Below are 18,935 nucleotides of genomic sequence, written 5' to 3'. Positions count from 1 at the left end.
TTCAATGCACACAAATAATTTACACTATTAACACAATGTTACTCGTTTTTGGAGATCTTCGCATCGAGAAGAAAAACCCATTTTAATATCGTTTCACGAAACTGTCTCTATATCTGTCATTATACTATTTATATTATTTTCTCAGAATTTGACAGATATTGAAAACTGAAAATGAAATAATGGTACAGGGAGATTATGATGTTGTATAGTTCTAATATGAAGTAGTAAATGGATTGTAACAAACTTTAGTTCGATTGTTCGAAGAATATAAAAGTAAACCTTATTAATATTATTTTAGACATGATAGTTTGCTTTTTAGTACTAGGTACTTTAAGAATCCCTTAATATGAAATGAAATCTGATATATACTCGTAGGTAGGTATATGGATGAAGATGACCATAGGCCACTTTTAATCAATATATATAACGCAATTAACGTTTACCATCAGACGGGCTATACGTTTCTTTGCCACCTTTGTGGTATAAAACAATACAGGCAAGATTAACGAAGTCGCAAGAAAGAAGAAGTATTATAAATATAAAATTAAATTTAGTTACTTTTCGGCATCATTATATCTAAAACAACTATTACAAAATTTAGCATATAGGTAGGAGATGTTTTGCAAGAAAAAGGACATTAGCCAATGTCCTTTTCCTATATATTTTGCAAAAGTTCTGATAACTGGTTATTTGAGAATTATTTTGTTTAATTCCGCTACTAATTAGTATGTGGGTGACTGCCAACACTCGAATATTATCTGCCATTACTACTACCAAAAGTTTTACAAACTTCCATCATAATCGTCATTAATATATTAGCCATTATCTATCCACTGTTGAAGATAGGCCTCCTCGATACACTGTATACAAGGAAGGGCCCCGTTTCTTATGAGTTTACCATTAGGAGGATTTTGCAAGTAGTTGTTACGCTTGATAAACGGGTCGAAATTTGACTTTTGGTGATGTTTTAAAAGGAACGCTGCTGCTCATCCCTTGGCCAAAAAGTTCCGTTAGTCGCCTCTACTACAACCTTTTATATCACCCATTAGTCTCCAAGTACCAATTGAAAATGGCAATAAAATAATTCTAATCAGTTAAACAGTGATACAACATTTTTTAAAAGTAAAAGAGATACCCAAATACATTTTGTGATATCCATATTATTCATCAGGTGGGTCGTTATCTTCTTCCGTTACCAATAGTATTAATAAACCATGTTGATCTGCTAGTTTTGCATTGAAAATAGAAATAATCTATCGTATATTACATAAAAACATTTTTTTATATATCAAGCCACGTATGACTGGATTAGTGGATCAGATACAATGGTATAACATTTTATCGTGTCCGCTTACTCAACAAAGATACATAATGTCAATGTTCATTGACAGCTGTGAATTTATACGCGGCAGACGTTTGGTTGAAAAAATATGTATTGTGATATTAATTGTCGAAAGAATTAGTGAATGCGTTTTCATTAGTATCTACCTGTGATAATGACCATGCATTTAATTAGGTAAGGATTGTTTGATTTGATATCGTTTTCTTTTTCTTTTTTTGTTTTTCTTTTTATAAGTCATGCTTTTTTTGTTGTTTTAATGTAAGTAAACAATATATTTTTATATAAAATTATAAACTTCATTTTCAACTATTCTTACCGTTACACTGAGGCCATATTATACATTTCTGTATTAACACAAAAGTGTTAATTTTTTTTATAAATCTTGGAGTGGTAATTAAGGTCAGCTTATTAAGGCTCATTTGAAAAATGGTAATCTGCGCTATAAACAAAAAAATTACTGATATTAAATGAATACAATAACAGATACGAATTTACTGTTTTCAACCTACACCTAGAAACAAATTTGTCTTTTTAAACTGCGATTAATTTTTTGAGACTTTATCGATATAAGGTATACGGATTATCGTTTTTTATCTTCTTATCAAAGAAAAGTAGATAGTATTTTGTGGATATGTTTGTTAAGTAACAACATATCACATTTTCAGGTTCACATGTCTTAAAGGTGGCGCTAAATAAAATACTTATATATTTTATCAAAAAATAAACTAAAACAATACAGGAAATACGACTAAATTAATAAAAGTGTTTAAACTTAAGAACAAAGAGTTAGAAAAAGAGCGGTTCTGATAATCTTTTGTTGTTATTATGTTCTTTGTGGTATTCATATATAATTAATATTATTTTATTATCGAACCGATGTTACAATGATTGGTATGATGGCTGCCATAGTGACAACAGCATCCTCAAGAGAAAATATCAAAATTTGAAGACATATTCTTGACTATATATACGAACGAGCAATCCTTTCAAAAAATTTTTTAAATAGAAAAAGATATAAAGAAGACGGTACCGTATTAATTATAGGAAGGCTATGAAGGTTAGACGACGATATCATGAAAAGATAGTATAAAGATAGGGCCTTAAACTGCTACCAAAAACTTGACAAAAATTTGAATTTGTGTTAAAGGTGGCATTAAACAGAATACCCATGTATGGTTTGAAAGTAAAACTAAAACAATACAAGAGGTACGACTAAATGAAATGAAATGTTTAGACTTAAGAGCAAAGGACACAGAACAAGACTTAGAAAAAGAGCTGTTCTAATAATCTTCTGTTCATATTCTACACTTTGCGGGATTCATATGTGATTAATATTATTTTATTATATTATCGAGTCAAGGTTACCATGACTACAGCATCCTAAAACGAAAATCTTAAAATTTAAAGGCACATTCTTGCAGTACGAACGAATTCTACAAAACATATTCAATGTGATATATTTAACAATATTATTACAAACAATACTATTACAAAATGTCAAACTGTGATTATAATTACAAAACATTATATGATAAGAAGTGGGCCTAGAATCATAACAATTTTTATATGCATTTCTTATCTCACTAGAACGTAATTTTGTAAAGATATTTGTTACTCAGTCAATAGATTGATCGGGTTCTAATAAACTTTGTAAGTACAAAGTTAACAATATTCTAGATTACTATATAAAACATGTTAAATAAATTGAATGATAAGAGATGGATAATAAAACAAGAAGATTTTATTATACCACAAATTATTAAAATAAATTCATGATCGGTTTTGCTGATGTTTATGTACGAGTACATTTGATTTGACACATGATTGCACGGAAGAGAATTGGTTCTCTTCCGTGCAATCATGTGTCATCAAGTGTCAAACCAATATATTTTTTCTCCGATATTATCTGACATATTCGTAGGAATTTTACTTTCGATAATTATGCATAACAAAATTAGTTGTGTTGTCCCAGCATACAATGGGTCGTGTAGTCCCGATATGGAATATTTTTCCCGTGAACGTCGTAAAAGACGACTAATGGAACTTAATAGTCAAGGAAGAAGCAGCAACGTACCTTTCGAAATATCACCAAAGCTTCACTGCACACGCCAACCTGCCTGCCAAATATGACAACTACTGACAAAAACATTGGATAGTGGCAATTTAGAAATTGTATAAACATTATTTATACAATACGCAAATAAAAATATAAATAGGTAAATGTAATTAATCTATTTATATATTTTATATTATTTTTAATGATTTTTTATTTTGTTAATTGTTTGATGATAAACTGTTACCGTACCTACCCCATGAATACCTGCAACATCAGTGGTGTTACACGCGCTTCATAAACTACTCTCTAGGGAAAAATATATATCTTGAATTTCATCATCATCATTTCAGCCGTTAACTGTCGACTATTCAACATAAGCCTTTTCCGTAAAGGAAGTTTTGAAAATAGTTGCCACACTTAGTAGGTGGGTTGGCAACCGCAGTTAGGCTTTTAGAAATGTTTAAAGAGAGACGCTGCTGTCCATTCTTCTACTATTAAGTCGCCTCAGTTACCTCAGTCGCCTTTTACGATACCGATATACGATACAGAAAAGATTAAGATGCCCTATTCTAAGCCGGGACCACGCTGCAAATTTCACCATATTTATTTTAATTAACATGAAAACTACATATCGATCATTTTATTATTATTCATTTAACTAACAAGGATAATAGTCTTTATGTATTTTGTTATCTAGATATTGTAATTACTAAAATATATGTTTGGCAATCATCTTGCTAATTATGTACAATGACTCACCCATGTATTGTATGAGCCCCGTAACACGGCATCGTTTTTCTATGGACATCCGGATTATTCTAAAATGCCGGATAATATTGTTATATACCTGAACTAGTTATATTTATATATTTTTACCTCGTTATTAATTTAAAACGTTCAACATTTTATCCTCATTAGTGTAATGTTAGAATCTTGTAGCGGATCTCAATACCTTAGGCATTATTGTGGTGAACGGACATTGATACAGCGAATTTGATAAATATTATACTTTTAATAAAATAATCGTCTGATAGCGTCGTGATCCAGTAGTTTATGATTGTGACTCATAGGATTCCAAAGGTCAAATCTAGTCAATAAAAAATTAAGGCTGTGTTCCACAAAAAAACATCGATTTCTTCTCGTATTGTGGTAAAAGAGTTATTTTGATGTTAGAACTAAACTGCTGAAACTTCAATAACATTTCTATGGGATCATACCTGTAAGTATATTGTTATAAATATTTTTTTTTATTTGTTGTTGTAAGATATTTATCTTACAAATGACGAAGATTAGAATTGAAAACCTCCTTCTTTCTGAATTCGGTTAAAAAACTTTAGAAAAACTTTGACGAAAATGTTAAGTATCTCCCGTTGTATGACATAGACTTAGTTTTTTAGGATTAGCTTAGTTTGAGTGTAAAGTATTTCATATAATAAAATTACATGTTAAATATAAAGTAATAAAAAAAGTCAGCGTGTATATAATTCTACTTATATTAATTATATTTTGCTGATGGTATATTTATTTCACATATATCGGTAATTATTTTTTATAAATGACATCTTATTTATTACAAGGTACATATCTACTGTTATACATACATCATGTCATGATATGAGTAATTAAAAAAAGACCTTTATTTATATATAAAAAATAAAAATAACAACTTATTAAATTGCCTGGCTTATTGTTTTAGTATCTACATAGTGATTGTAGAATAACAATAAAAATTGATGTAGACAACAGTATGTAATTATCTGTACCTCAATTTATAAATCTAAAATAAGTAAGCAAACAAAAGTTTCAATAACATGATACATCCAAAGTGTCTTATATTTTTGACATATCTTTCTTCATAAGTGCTTGTTTGGATAATAAGGTAACAACCTCTCAAGCTAACGCGTTCGGGAAAAGTAAATCTTCTCGCTAGACAAAGAAGCGTTCATAGAACGTTCTATAATACACGAATGCAATAGAGTAACGAAATACCATGCTCTCATGTATATTGAAGAATTATATTAGAATAGAATATTAGATAGTAAATAAATTTCATCAACCGATTTAAAAAAAGGATTTCCATTCGATGTATTTTTTTATGTTTGTTACCTCATAATTCCATCAATTATAAATCGATTTGGAAAATTCTTATATATAAGATATATTTTCAGATTGGTCCCATAGAAACTTTATCATACTTTATTCACTTCGGTTTTTTAAGTAAAAATTTTCCACAATTGTATTCGGTGTTTTTGTAGTCATAATTTTAAATTTTTTTGGCGATACTTCGTAGCGTTGTTCATGCGATTCTCTCCATTAACAAAAATAAATCACTCAGATTTTATCAAAATTAAATTGAAAAGTACTTCTAAAATCGATAATCTTAAACTTCTTCAGAGATATGAGTTCAAGATGTGCCAAAAAGGATATCACATTAATAAAAGTTTCATAAAGATAGAACATAAGCTGTAAAAGTTTATGCTGTGATGTACCGACAGACGCCAGACCGATAGATATAACAAAATTCTGTTGATCTGCCATCTGACTTGGTTAAAATTACAACATTATTAAGATTTAATACATAAAAACTTATTTAATAATTATGTATCCACAATTATATATTAAGTATTATGTACAAGTTTTTTTGTATTTGGAAAGCGTTACGTTCTTGTTGTTCTCATATTAATTTTGATGAAGTACTTGAATTTGAATAAAAATTTATTAATAAAATTGCTGTCATCTGAAAACATCATCATTTCCTGTTTATAAGTACTATAGGTAAGCCTCTTAACTTCTATCGTCGTTTTAAAAATAAAATTAATAAAATAAACTGTAGGAAAAAGTAAGCCAATTAAGCAAAGGTAAAAGATTTTATCAACTATTTTATGGCGTAACTGATAAAATATTTTTATAAAACTTTTCTTGTGAAAAAGTACAAGTGTTTTTTTATAATATCTATTTACTAAATTTCAACAGTCAAGACTATTAACATATTTTATTCTTTCTTCAAGTATTTCATTTGTGGAGCAAAATATACAATGATAAAAACATGGATATATTTAAATAGAACGTGGTCGCACTTTAATTTGTACTTTTTAACAAATGAGATTTTGCTCTCTAATAAAAAATAAATAAATTAAGAAATAAATTTATTTATTTATTTATTAGAGCAACCAACAAGATATTCACTATGAAAATGAACTATATAAAATGTATACAAAGTAACGCAGTAAGCATTTCGTTCCATAATTAATAAAATAAGCGATGAAATTGCGTAGCATGATTATGAACTTGAGCTAAGATTGAGAATTTTCTTTTTTTTTTTTAATTGCTATTAGCATGTAAAAGTGTTCAATAATTGCTAAACGCAATAATAATTAATATTGCCTTGTGAAACTCTACTAACAACACAAAAACAACCCTTTCATTATATTGATGCCAAGTTTACCGGAAAAACCTAAAGAAAGAGATATAAAGACGAATGTTGCCAAACATCTTAATTAGTATGCCCAAGAGAGTGCTAACGTGCCTTTTCGTTACAAAATGTGACTTGGGATCATTCAGCGTATTAAAAGCAAAATTTTATTGCCAAGTATACGAGTAAAACTCACAAACATAAAAATTGGGAATACTGGGTGGAAGTGATAATGTCGCGGATATACGATAACCGCATATTTTATTTTAGAAGCGAATGCACTTACAAAGAAAAGTACGTCAGTGTCACTTCTACCTGAATATTTATTCTTTTTGTACTATACTATAACTTTTCTGCACATTCTGCACATAACCTTTGTACTATATTGTTCGTTATTATGTAAACATCATGAACGGTCTTTGACCGCCCACTAGAGATAATGAATATTAGTAGTGGATAGTTCCGTTCGATATCTTTTGATGAAAAAAATATTTTGTTATTGCCTGTCACTGCACGCAAAGATTAGAGACGTTTTATTATCTACGTAAAGCACGTGTTTAATATAATATTATGTGCTTAAATGTATACGCCTCATATTAAATCTATGAAATTATCAGCTGAAGTAAAGGTATTAATATATCACCTTTCATAAAATAATATTTATATATTTATTTATATTTACACTTTAATGTACACGCTAATATACATACAGATACATAATAATGAAAAAAAATATAAATAAATAGGCAAGCTTAACTCTGCGCGAATTATTTTTCAACAAACAAAAAGTCGAAAAAAAATCAATGTCAGTGGGTAGTATGGTGTCCAATAAGGTACTAGTTTACAATTAAAAAAAAATTAGGAAAATAGAAAAAGTAAGAAAAGGTCTTTGATGTTGCGTTTTCTTGGCCTAATCTATATGAGTATAATATATAATGTTGAGAAGATAGACAAATCTTTTATTTTAAATGTTGTAATTACTTAGTAGCGGTAGAATCCTAGATATAGAATAACCGTAATTTAATTTTCTAGATATAATTGTACTAGCCTTAATTAAATATTGGCAAATTTATTATTATTAATTAACCTAATTACTTAATATTTGTGTTACTCTAATTACATAATGGAGACCTACCCAAGAACGTCACTACCACAAGATAAGAGGGTCGAATATTGAACCTATTTTATCACTGACTCACCTACTAAAATTTGCATCATTATTATTCAAAGTAAACGTGATATTAATAAATATGGTACTATACTTTTTTTATTTTATGATTATTTTTTTACACGGTAATGACTTATTACTCTGTTTAAAAAACTAATTTAGTTCTGAAACGATTAAATAAAAGTTTAATAATAAAAACTAAATATCTTAAAAACGGAGTTCAAAACTATACATTCATTAATGTTAGAGGCTTAGATTATATAGATAGAGTATCGAGCTTCAAAAACTCAACTCTCAACTTCAACTTTTAGTCAGCTAAATTTCAAATGAACTGACCCGTTTTTTTTATCAGTATTCTATATATTTACGTATAGAGTATATCTTGACGTCCTATGTAATAAATAAAATAAGTGTTTACGAATTTAAAAGATGTAGAACTTATAAAACAAAATAAATATAGAACTTATAAAGCAATCAATTATAACTATTTTTCACGTAAAATTTTATGACAAAGTTGTACCGTTTTTCTTGAGACATTTCTATGGAGACATTCTATCTATATAATTTAAAGTTAGAGGTTATTATATAATAAAATAATATCACAATATGAAGACAACAAAATAATGTATTCAGTTCTATGAAAAGACAAAAATTATATTATCATTTGCCACAATTTTTCATACAAACAACTTCAAGTACTTACAATTATTAAAAAATATTTATAAGTTCACTCATATAGACCTATATACATATAGATACAAATAATTTAAAACTTTAATTATATTATTGTATATATATGTAGCTAAACAATGCCTAAAATAGAATTAAATGGTGTTACCATCACACTTTAGATATTAAAGTTGATCGTGATTGCTTCTATTCAGAAAAAAGATTTTTAATTTAAGAAATATAAAAGCAACATTCTTTATAATAATGCGTGGCGCCTAGCTAAGCAATTTTGTAACGGTCAAAGTGATTTATGAAGGAAGTAAGTAGTTTCTTATGAGGTATCGTTAATGCTATAATAATAGAAAAATACATAAATAAAACATGTATTTTTAGGATATTTTATTTCCTATTTCTGAGTTTTATTAATTTTATTCGTAAGTTGTATTCCGCGATTTTGCGTTCGCGAAACAACAAACAGTAAGTTAGTAATTAATCTATCCATGTATTAAATTTCATTTAAATCCATTCAGTAGATTTTGTATAAAATAACAACATCCACCTATATTCATCGCCCCTTACAAATTTTTTGTATTTATAATATTAATGGAATTTTATTTTATTTTCAGATCTCACTAAAAGACGAAAAATAACGAATCAAAAAGAACAAATTCAATATTATGATTAGCCGTTAAGACTGAACGATACAAAGATGTCATTAGAAAAGAATACTTTGATGCCAGCATCGAGGGTGGAGAAAGTAACTAAATTAGTACCGCCAGATGGAGGATGGGGGTGGATGGTTTTGATGGGGACAGCACTTTCTAATGTGAGTACGTAATAGATTAATTTACTTAACCTCCAATAAATTTAGACGCTGTCCTCGCAGAGGTTGTGAAGTAGTAATTGTGGTGGTAGCTGGTATGAGTGTATTAACCCTTTCATTCCATTACATGAAAGTTCACAAAGCGAAACACGTAGTTATACGTACCAGCTTGCATGTTAATTATTTTTATCTCTATCTTTCAATACGATAATAATTGAAAAGTAAAAAAAAGTCTATTCTAATTTTGTCTACGAGTATATGGTTTAGTTATACTATTTATAACGCTACGCTAATATCTTCACTAATATTATAAAAAAAAAATTGATTGTTTGTTTGTAATGGATAAACTTAAAACTACTCAATCGATTTTTAGAAAATTATTTAAGATATAAAAATCATTGGCGAGCAAGATAGGCTATATATTATTTTCTAAAATTCTATCTATCCCTGTGAAACTGAGTCGAATCGGTAGTAATAAATAAGATGGTTTGTTTTTTTAGTTACGGCTTAACCTATCGTCATATAATTTGGCATATACGTAGCAGTTGGTATATAGAAGGACAATTTTTGTCCCAATAATGCTTCAAAAGTGGCGGGCGTGGCTAGTTATATTTCAAATTTTGAAGTGAGTGCGCTATTACTCAGGTCCCAGCGGATGTACCAGTCGATTCGAATCTACAATTCGATATTAATGTAGTATTCGGTATTCAGAGGGACATAAACTATTTTTTTTTCTTGGTTAATCAATATACGTCAGTGACGCGATCGAAGTCGTCGCTCTAGCTAGTTTGTAAATAAAATGAAACTAAATAAATTTATAATTAAATGTAATTTTACCCAAGCTTATAATATTTCAATTCTGAGAATCTTCTTAGACTGGATAAGACGCCTTCATCTTTTGCAAAATTATGAATATAAATTCCAATTTATTTTCATATCTTATTAAAATATCAATTGTCCGTTATTGTTGACTTTCAATAAACGCTTCATGCTACTAATAATGGAAACATAATAAGTGCAAATATTTCTATAATAAGAACAAATATTAATTTCTTTGCGATTCTAATAACAAATTTTTTATTACAATTTAATATAAGTTACTGTCTTCTCTATTATTATCATATAACTATCTAATAACCAATCGTTTACTACTAAATAATCTTTCTCATATTTCTATATAATATACTATGTCACCGCATCCATCGTTCCTAACTGCATTACTACAATTGCGCTACTATTTTACTGTCTTATTCATTTCATCATTATATGGTCAAATAAATAATATATTATGTATATTATTTGTTCAACATATTATGTGTATGTTTATATATCTATGTATATAGTGTATAAATATATTAAGTATTACTTTTCTCGATTTAATAATGCACATCTTACTTATTTCTCTGTTTTCCTAATGGTTGACTGGTGAGAACACAGTCTGGTATTAAGTCCGCCAAATGTATATATAATTTCACTGTGCATTAAAGTTTAAATAAATAAATATGGATAAAAAGCTAGAATAAAATTATTTATTATAACAATTTAATTCAAAATATTAATATACATCCAAATGGCTGATGACAAAACATTATATATTTACTCATAAGATATCTTAATAAATCTAAATTTTAATAACATCTCATACAAATCTATTAAATTTTTTGTACATGATGAAAGACGTTCTGTATCAGAAGCAAAAATTAAGTGTAAATATAACCCATGTGAGACAATTATAGTTCTAAATTTTCCAAGTATCGCAATCGTTAGTCATACATTCAGTACCATACAGTAGTTTAGTAAACGGTACTCTGTGTTCTGAGGTCATTACATATCACATGTTTTAGTGACCAGCCACCTATCACGAGTTCATTGACCAGCTGCATACATAACGGTGAATACTTTTTTAACAATTACGTCCTATCGGTGCAAGTATCTGCGAGACTCGAATCGCAGACGTCGTCAAATGTAGGTATAGAACACTTCTAAAATTCTAATTACTTCAAGTACATTTTTAAAGTTATATTTTAAGCATATTTTTAATTTGCTTTCTTCCAAACAAAATAATAACTTTTGCTCTAACAACATTGACATAGACGCTATCCTAACGTACCTATTCCTTCGCTATTGGTGACTCGATACTAATGAGCGCAACTTGTCCAAAGTCACATTGTTGTAATTGCTGTGTATTTAGAAATAAACTTGATTTATCACTAGTGTGTGTAATACATGTTGCATTATTGTCTATTATGTATTAGTGTAACAATAAAAACGATTTCTATGGTACAAGATAATTTTTTTTTATGGTATACTTACATCATACTTACCTATATTTTAATTTATAATAATAATTTAATATTTTTTTCTACAAGAATATACCGAATTCGATCGTGGGAAAACCAATGATTTACTTTACTTTTTGTATTTTAGAATTGTCCCCATTATGTGCTCTAAATAATTTATAGATTCACTAGCCTTTATCCGCGACTTCGTCCACATGATCGGAATATGTTTATTGACCGGGATTAAAAGTAGCCAATATCCTTCTACATCCCATATAATACGTTTATTCAAAATGTGTGTAACAAACAAACTCATTTTCAAGATTTTATAATATTAGTAACGATTTATCAAACTTACGTGATGATATTTTTTTTATATATTTTATAAATATTTGGATTATTACTTATATTGATTGAATTACATAAGTATATTTGATATTTTAAGATAAAATACAGTAAATGAAAAATAAAATTCAGTGCTTTTGTTCAAATTAATTTTATTTGGATAGGTTATTGTGGTTATATATTAATATGGTTACTGCTTTGAAGTTGATCAAAGGTCAAACCTAACACTCATAACAAGTATATTTTAACCTTTTCACCCTTGAAAATACACGTACATATAAAAATACTTATTAATAAAGCGATAAAGGTTCTACAGTAAAATAATGACAACTATTCCAAAATTAAAATATTATATGTATAATTACCATCTGTCATATGTATATTACATATTAACATAGAACTATCATCTCATAAATATATTATTATCAAAACTGTCATAAAACATATTGTAAACAATTATTACATTAACAAGAGATTCGCATTTATTATATCTAACATTTAGTAATATTTATATGGCCATCCAAATATATTAGAACAACGTACATAATGAAGTTTTTTTTTATTATTTATAAATGTCTGAAATCTTTATGAGTTTAAGCTCGGTATCCCAAAGCAATATTCAAAAAAACTTAATGGGCGTTTTGCGGAAATGTGCACTAACCTTTACAATGAAAAATACTTAATGATATTTTATCTGTCTATCTTTTCATAAATTTAAAACCTTCACTAATAAAATTTACTGAGAAAATTAAAAGTCATTAAGGTATCTGCTTTGACATTAGTTATTGATGCACATGATATTGAATATATTAACTATGTTATATAAAAATTGTTAGCAATTACGTTTTGTTTATAAAGAAAACAATCAAATTTCTTACCTAGTTCTTCTTGGTTGAAATTTCTTAATAAACTATATAAAAGCGTAAAAAAATAAAATACATACATATTTTTTTCGCCTACTTTTTGTATCTGTTAAAAAACCTTCATGAATAAATAATTTTAACTTTTATTTTTTTCAGATTTTTAACCAATCAATGCTGTCCTTATTCAGTTTATTATATGGAGATGCACTAGAGGCTATGGGTCATAGGACACAAGGTGCAGCTGTAGTTTTAAGTACTATGTTATTTGTTACAAATTTTGGAGGACCTATAGCTGGCGCAATAGTAAAATTGTCATCTCCTAGGATAGTGGCACTAATAGGAGCCTGTTCGTGTACAACAGGCATTTTTCTTAGTGGTTTTTCAACAAATATATGGCACTTGACATTTACTTATGGAGTCTTATTAGGTAGGATACCTTAAAACATTTTATTTAAAATTTAATTTAATGGCACTTAAGTTCAGTTTTATAAATAAATAATCCTTAATTTTGTTCCAGGCTTAGGTTTGGGTTTCATTCAGAATTCGTCATTTGTGGCTATAAATAGCTATTTCAAACTCAGGAAGAGCCAAGCAGTAGGTTTGGCAAATGTGGGAACAGGTGTGGGACAGACTTTAATGCCTCATTTAGTGAGATATCTCTTGGAAAATTACGGTTTCCAAGGCGCATGTTTACTTCTGTCTTCTTTGAGCTTGCATGGGGTAACTACTCGTTTATTTATGTTTATAGTATAATCCACCCTTGATAATTACTTATTTAATATATGTATGCAATATATTATTACTAAAATTATAATGACCATCGATGTTGCCATTAATTTTTCTTAATAATAATAATTTAATAATATTGTTGTTTTAGTCTTACAATTTATTTCTAAGCGCCTACAATATGTGCATATAGAATTTATATACATACATACACACACACACACACATATATATATATATATATATATATATATATATATATATGTATATATATATATATATATATATATAAATAATTATATGTAATTTTTGTGCAATAAACATAAAATGAAGTAATGTTAATAAACTTATATTTTAGATATGTGGATGTTTACTTATTCATCCCGTTGAATGGCATATGAAAAAAGTTGAAGAAGAAGTCACAGTAGAAGAAAAGCTGCAATTATTAGAAGAGAAACACAAAAATATAGTTATAAGAAAAGATTCTAAAATTCTTTCTGAAATAACTGCAAATGGAGAAAGGAGGGGTACAGAATCTAGTTTAAATGAAAATGTAAAAGAATTGAATTTGGTAAAAACCTCCGTATCTGACGTGAATGACATAAACGGTAAGTTAATGCTTACGAATAATTTTAAAATCTTTTACGTGGTACAATTTAATAGATGAAATGATCTGAAATGAAAAATTGTATTCATGAAACTAAAAAAATATACTATAGTTAAATCCATTAAACTAAATAATAAATTTGACTACGAGATTTATACGGAACATTTACCAAAATATTTTTGTACTTCGACTTATGTTGCTTAAGAGAAGTTGTTTAATTCCTAGATATATAAAAGATAGTTTTCCATGTTGACCAGTTTATAAAAAAATATTATAAGTACATTTACGAGTATTTACAGTCTAATTTACTGGCAATTTATTATTGTTTTGGATTTTACATGCTTATAATATTCCAGTATTAATTAGTCTATGTCAACTAACAGCTATTATTACAACTAAATATGATCTCACGAAATATTTTTTGATAATATTTGGTTCTTCAAAAAATCATGCACAATAATAATCTACCAAGTATGTGTTTGCTTTGATTGTATTGTTTACGCAATGCAACAGTCATAAACAATAATAATAAATGTCATTTTAATGATGTAGTTGACATCAATTGATGATACACACATTATTCTGTTATCAAATTACATGATACCTTTTAATAATTTTGACCTGCTTTGTATTTAAGAATAATCATCGTTTTAGAAATATATCACAATGAAAGTAATATAATGCATGCAGATATCGATTTGTATTTTAGTAAGAAAATGGCACTAACAAGTACATGTTACTATTTTAAACACACTTCTTCGAAATATACTTTTAGGACATTTCATATATTTTATGATGTACATATTATATTAACAACAAAAATATTGGTTTATCTGAAGTATATATGTAAATTAGCACTTTATCAGAATTCGATGTTAGACAATAAAATTTCCATACATTGACTATAATAATTATACAAAAAAAAATTGATGACCTTAAATATATAATCTTTTTCTAAAAAAATAAAAGAAAAAGTTGTTGCGCAAACACAAACTTTCTTATGATTTAATTATACTTATTGTATTGATGTATATTTATTTTCCAGACAAATCGGCCCCAGAACCTACACAGAAAAAAGGTTGGCTAAAGAAATTATATGATTTATTCGATATCTCGTTATTATCGAGTCCTCGTTTCTTGAACATCATTATTGGGACGGCGTTGTCTGTTACATCGATACAAAACTTCAGCATGCTCTTCCCATTTTTCCTGCAGGTAAAAATCAAGATTTACCTCTCATTATAATTTTATCTTTATTAAAACTTGTGTTTCAAAAATTGCCCTATCTGATATCCAAGGACATCGGAAGATATACAAGGATGAAAGCAATATTGTGTTTATGAAATTTGGTACCTTTATCCTTAATTATTCTTTGTAAGCTGAGTCGAAAGGTTAAAATAATCCCTTTAATCCTGAAGGTATTATTAGATCCCTTGGCTAACAGTATTACAATAAAATAAAGTCCATTATGTTGTAAAAGTTTGTGAAGATATTTGGTTATCATTATTATAATTATACCTATTTATACAGAGCGTGATTGAGTTTAATGACTACGGCTGACACGATATTGCTGTTTAAGAAAGTTATTTAATTTGAATAATATCTGTTGACAATTTATGTAGCTGAAATATAAACAATTGTAGTACAATGCTATTTTTAACAAACAGCATTATTTTATGTAGTTCAATAATCTCAATAATGAAATTTATGAATTTAAATAGCAGTCATTGGAGAAACTTTCCATTAATTTACTTCTTGAATGTTGTTTGACAAGATGTTAATATTATCACATTTTGAGGAAAGATTATAAAAAAAACCATGCATTAATACAAGACAAAGGAAATTCCAAATAAAATTGTATACGAAACCGCGTGGCCAGCGTAATAAATTTAAACTATATATATATATATATATATATATATATATATATATATATATATATATATATATATATATATATATATATATATATATATATATATATATATATATATATATATAATTGTATTTTTTTCTCGCTGTGATTATTTCTTGTAATTATTTATATCTAGAAGAAACAATAAAGAGTGTCTATCTATCTATTTATACGATAATAAATAGTAGTACCCAGCTGTGGGACGTTAGGACTAATTATTATGATGTTGAATCGAGTGATCCCATAATAATTTTGCTTCTTGACTTGAGATTTGAATTGAGATGTTTTATTCACATATTATTTAACAATGTGATTATTTCCTTTAAACAAGTCAATAGTTAATTAAATCATTTATCTCTTTGACAGAAAGTAGCTGGGTTGGATAAACAACACACAGCTTTTTGCATGTCAGCAATCGCGAGCGCGGATATCTGTGGTCGTCTTATATTGCCGGTGTTCCAAGACAAGTACAGGATAAAGGCTAGATGGATGCTAATATTGACTTCTGTTTGGTTGATTATCACCAGGCAAAGTGAGTATTATTTCAATAGATAATAAGTTAATTCAAACGCTCAGGCAGTGAAATAAGTTCCCTGCTGAGGTTTTTCATAGAGACTACCGTATGGTGTTCTTTAAAAAGGGTTATATTAAGATTTCTTTAGGGTCGATAACGCGCACGTGACACTTCGTGTTGCAAGTGTCTATAGGCTTCAGTTACCATTTCCCAGCAGACGGCCTGTATTCTTGTTTGCCATCTCCGTGGTATAAAATAATAAATAGACTACCTTCGTGGCAAAGTGGTGGGAACTTTATTTTATCTAGATGAGGCTCCAGGTTCGATTGCCTATCGAGTAAATTTAGAAAACGAACTTTTGTAGATTGTGTCAGGTCTGAGATTTCTGGTATACTTGGTCTCATGATACAGGGTATCCTAGCTTGAGGATCAGGTTTTACCAGAGGGAGACTTTGTACAAAAGTCGATTGCTTGGGTACCTCTGTCCCATTCGTGTTTCAACCGTGAAGCAGTTATGTTTGCATGGCTGTGTTTCGGTTTGAAGGGTGGGATATGGCGTGAATTTACTGGGTACAGAGGAATAACACCTGAGTCCTCAGGAATGGCAACGCATGGGGGTATCATGGGCGAAACAGTATACTCTGTTATGTCCATGGTACTGCTCATGTCTATAGGTGACGGTTACCACTTTCCATCAGGTGGGCCGTCAGCTTGTTTGCCATTCTAAGTCGTATAAAAAAAAAAAAAAAGGTTCTTATTATTATTAAATAGAGTAAAATATCTATCTAATGTAATTCAGGCTTTCATTGACAATTAATCTACAGCTTAAAGCATTACTACAAGCATAAAGTTTTACTTAGAAATTTCATATAACATACTACATTATATGAAATTTCTATACTATACACTTCACTAAGTATAAATTTCCCGGAATTTCTACGAAACGGAAATAACGGATTAGCGTGGGCAAATCTTTGGGTTTATTTGTTTGTTATAATTAGACCTATATATATGTATACGTGAAAGTGGTAATCGTCGCCTATAGTCTTGAGCAGTGCCATGGACATAACAGAGTATACTATATCCTACCCTTCAAACCGAAACACAGCCATGCAAACACAACTGTTTTACGGTTGAAACATGAATGGGACTGAGGTACCCAAGCAAATGATTTTTGTACAAAGTCTCCCTCTGGTATACCTTTATGTGAGTGAGTTTTAGATAAAATATCATGTACTTTGTCCTTAAGCTCTTAAATATTGAATTCTTCAATCTTAATTCACCTTGTACTTTGAGTTTGGATTAATCTATTATTCATTTTTTGATTTATTATTAGATATATATATTATTAGGTATTATTTATATCTCCTTTAGGAGATCAATGTCAAAGAGTACTAAACAAATTTCATTCCAGTCTGCTAATTCATCTAAAATAACCTAAATTTATGTCCGTAGTGAGTGAGCTAGCTTGGTAATTATAACTTTCTTTTTTCAGTTTTGGCATACCAAACAAGATTTGAAGTGTTAATCTTAATGTCTTGCCTGTACGGATTTGGTAGAAGTATGGTGATTGTAGCCAGAAATATTGCGATCTCAGAACAGTGCAGAGTGGAACAAGTCCCTGCTGCTGTTGGTCTTGGAATGTTGACCATGGGTCTTATAGTGCCACCAGCTGGATATTTCCTTGGCTGGATCAGAGATTACACAGGCAGTTACGTCGTGTGTATAACAGCACAGAATTTATTCTTGGTTGTATTGCTAGTGATGTGGCTTCCTGATATGTTGCTTTTATGGATAGCAGAGAAAAAAAGTCAAAAGAAAAATGCTGAACAAATGCAGATGTCTTAAAAGAATACAGTAATTGTTTATGATTTTACAGCTCTGATACAGAGATGTTTGTTAGCAATATTGAAAAATATATATGCAAGGAACATACAGGCTTCGTACCTAAGATTGGCTGTGAAGAGTTTGTTACAGGAAAATAGAAAACTACGTACAAGTAATTAAATGTATATAACTGATCTTATGTAATATAATATCCAAACGTATACTTAATGATTGTGGAAATGTTGCAGTAATTCTGAGTTGAATGAGTAGCGATGTGCTATTATAATTATACGTGATAACTACCTAGTCTAATATATTATGAACAAGTATAATAACAGTTTATTTTTTTCTACTCCCTTACACTAAACCTTTGAATATTGAATTTAGGC

The 18,935-nt window shown here is 28.6% G+C and overlaps 2 protein-coding genes across 4 annotated transcripts in view; one reads left to right on the top strand and one right to left on the bottom strand.

Annotated features, from left to right (window-relative positions):
• LOC113518046 (lachesin-like) overlaps nt 1-18,935 on the bottom strand; it is a 252,845-nt gene that overhangs the window by 156,914 nt on the left and 76,996 nt on the right. The window lies entirely within an intron of this gene.
• On the top strand, nt 1,365-18,875 carry LOC113518044 (monocarboxylate transporter 7-like). Of its 2 annotated transcripts, XM_026902796.3 has the most exons (8): nt 1,365-1,516; nt 9,274-9,473; nt 13,114-13,384; nt 13,475-13,677; nt 14,042-14,291; nt 15,336-15,505; nt 16,572-16,737; nt 18,215-18,875. In XM_026902796.3, the coding sequence occupies exons 2-8, from the start codon at nt 9,357-9,359 to the stop codon at nt 18,565-18,567; spliced, it is 1,530 nt and encodes a 509-aa protein (XP_026758597.2). In that variant the 5' UTR covers nt 1,365-1,516; nt 9,274-9,356; the 3' UTR covers nt 18,568-18,875. The 2 variants fall into 2 exon arrangements, with proteins under 2 accessions (XP_026758597.2, XP_026758598.2); XM_026902797.3 differs by lacking the exon at nt 1,365-1,516 and having other exon boundaries at nt 9,338-9,477.

Source organism: Galleria mellonella, unplaced genomic scaffold, assembly GCF_026898425.1.
Source record: "Galleria mellonella isolate WM207_F2 unplaced genomic scaffold, CSIRO_AGI_GalMel_v1 utg132, whole genome shotgun sequence".
In the NCBI taxonomy this organism is placed as follows: Eukaryota; Metazoa; Arthropoda; class Insecta; order Lepidoptera; family Pyralidae; genus Galleria; species Galleria mellonella.
This window is presented reverse-complemented; position numbering and strand designations above follow the sequence as displayed.

Bases quoted from the DNA above. Each gene is read 5' to 3' on its own strand.
- LOC113518044 (XM_026902796.3), top strand. From the start codon at position 9,357: ATGTCATTAGAAAAGAATACTTTGATGCCAGCATCGAGGGTGGAGAAA. The intron at 14,292-15,335 runs GTAAGTTAATGC...TTTATTTTCCAG, and splicing joins TGACGTGAATGACATAAACG to ACAAATCGGCCCCAGAACCT. The intron at 15,506-16,571 runs GTAAAAATCAAG...TCTCTTTGACAG, and splicing joins TCTTCCCATTTTTCCTGCAG to AAAGTAGCTGGGTTGGATAA.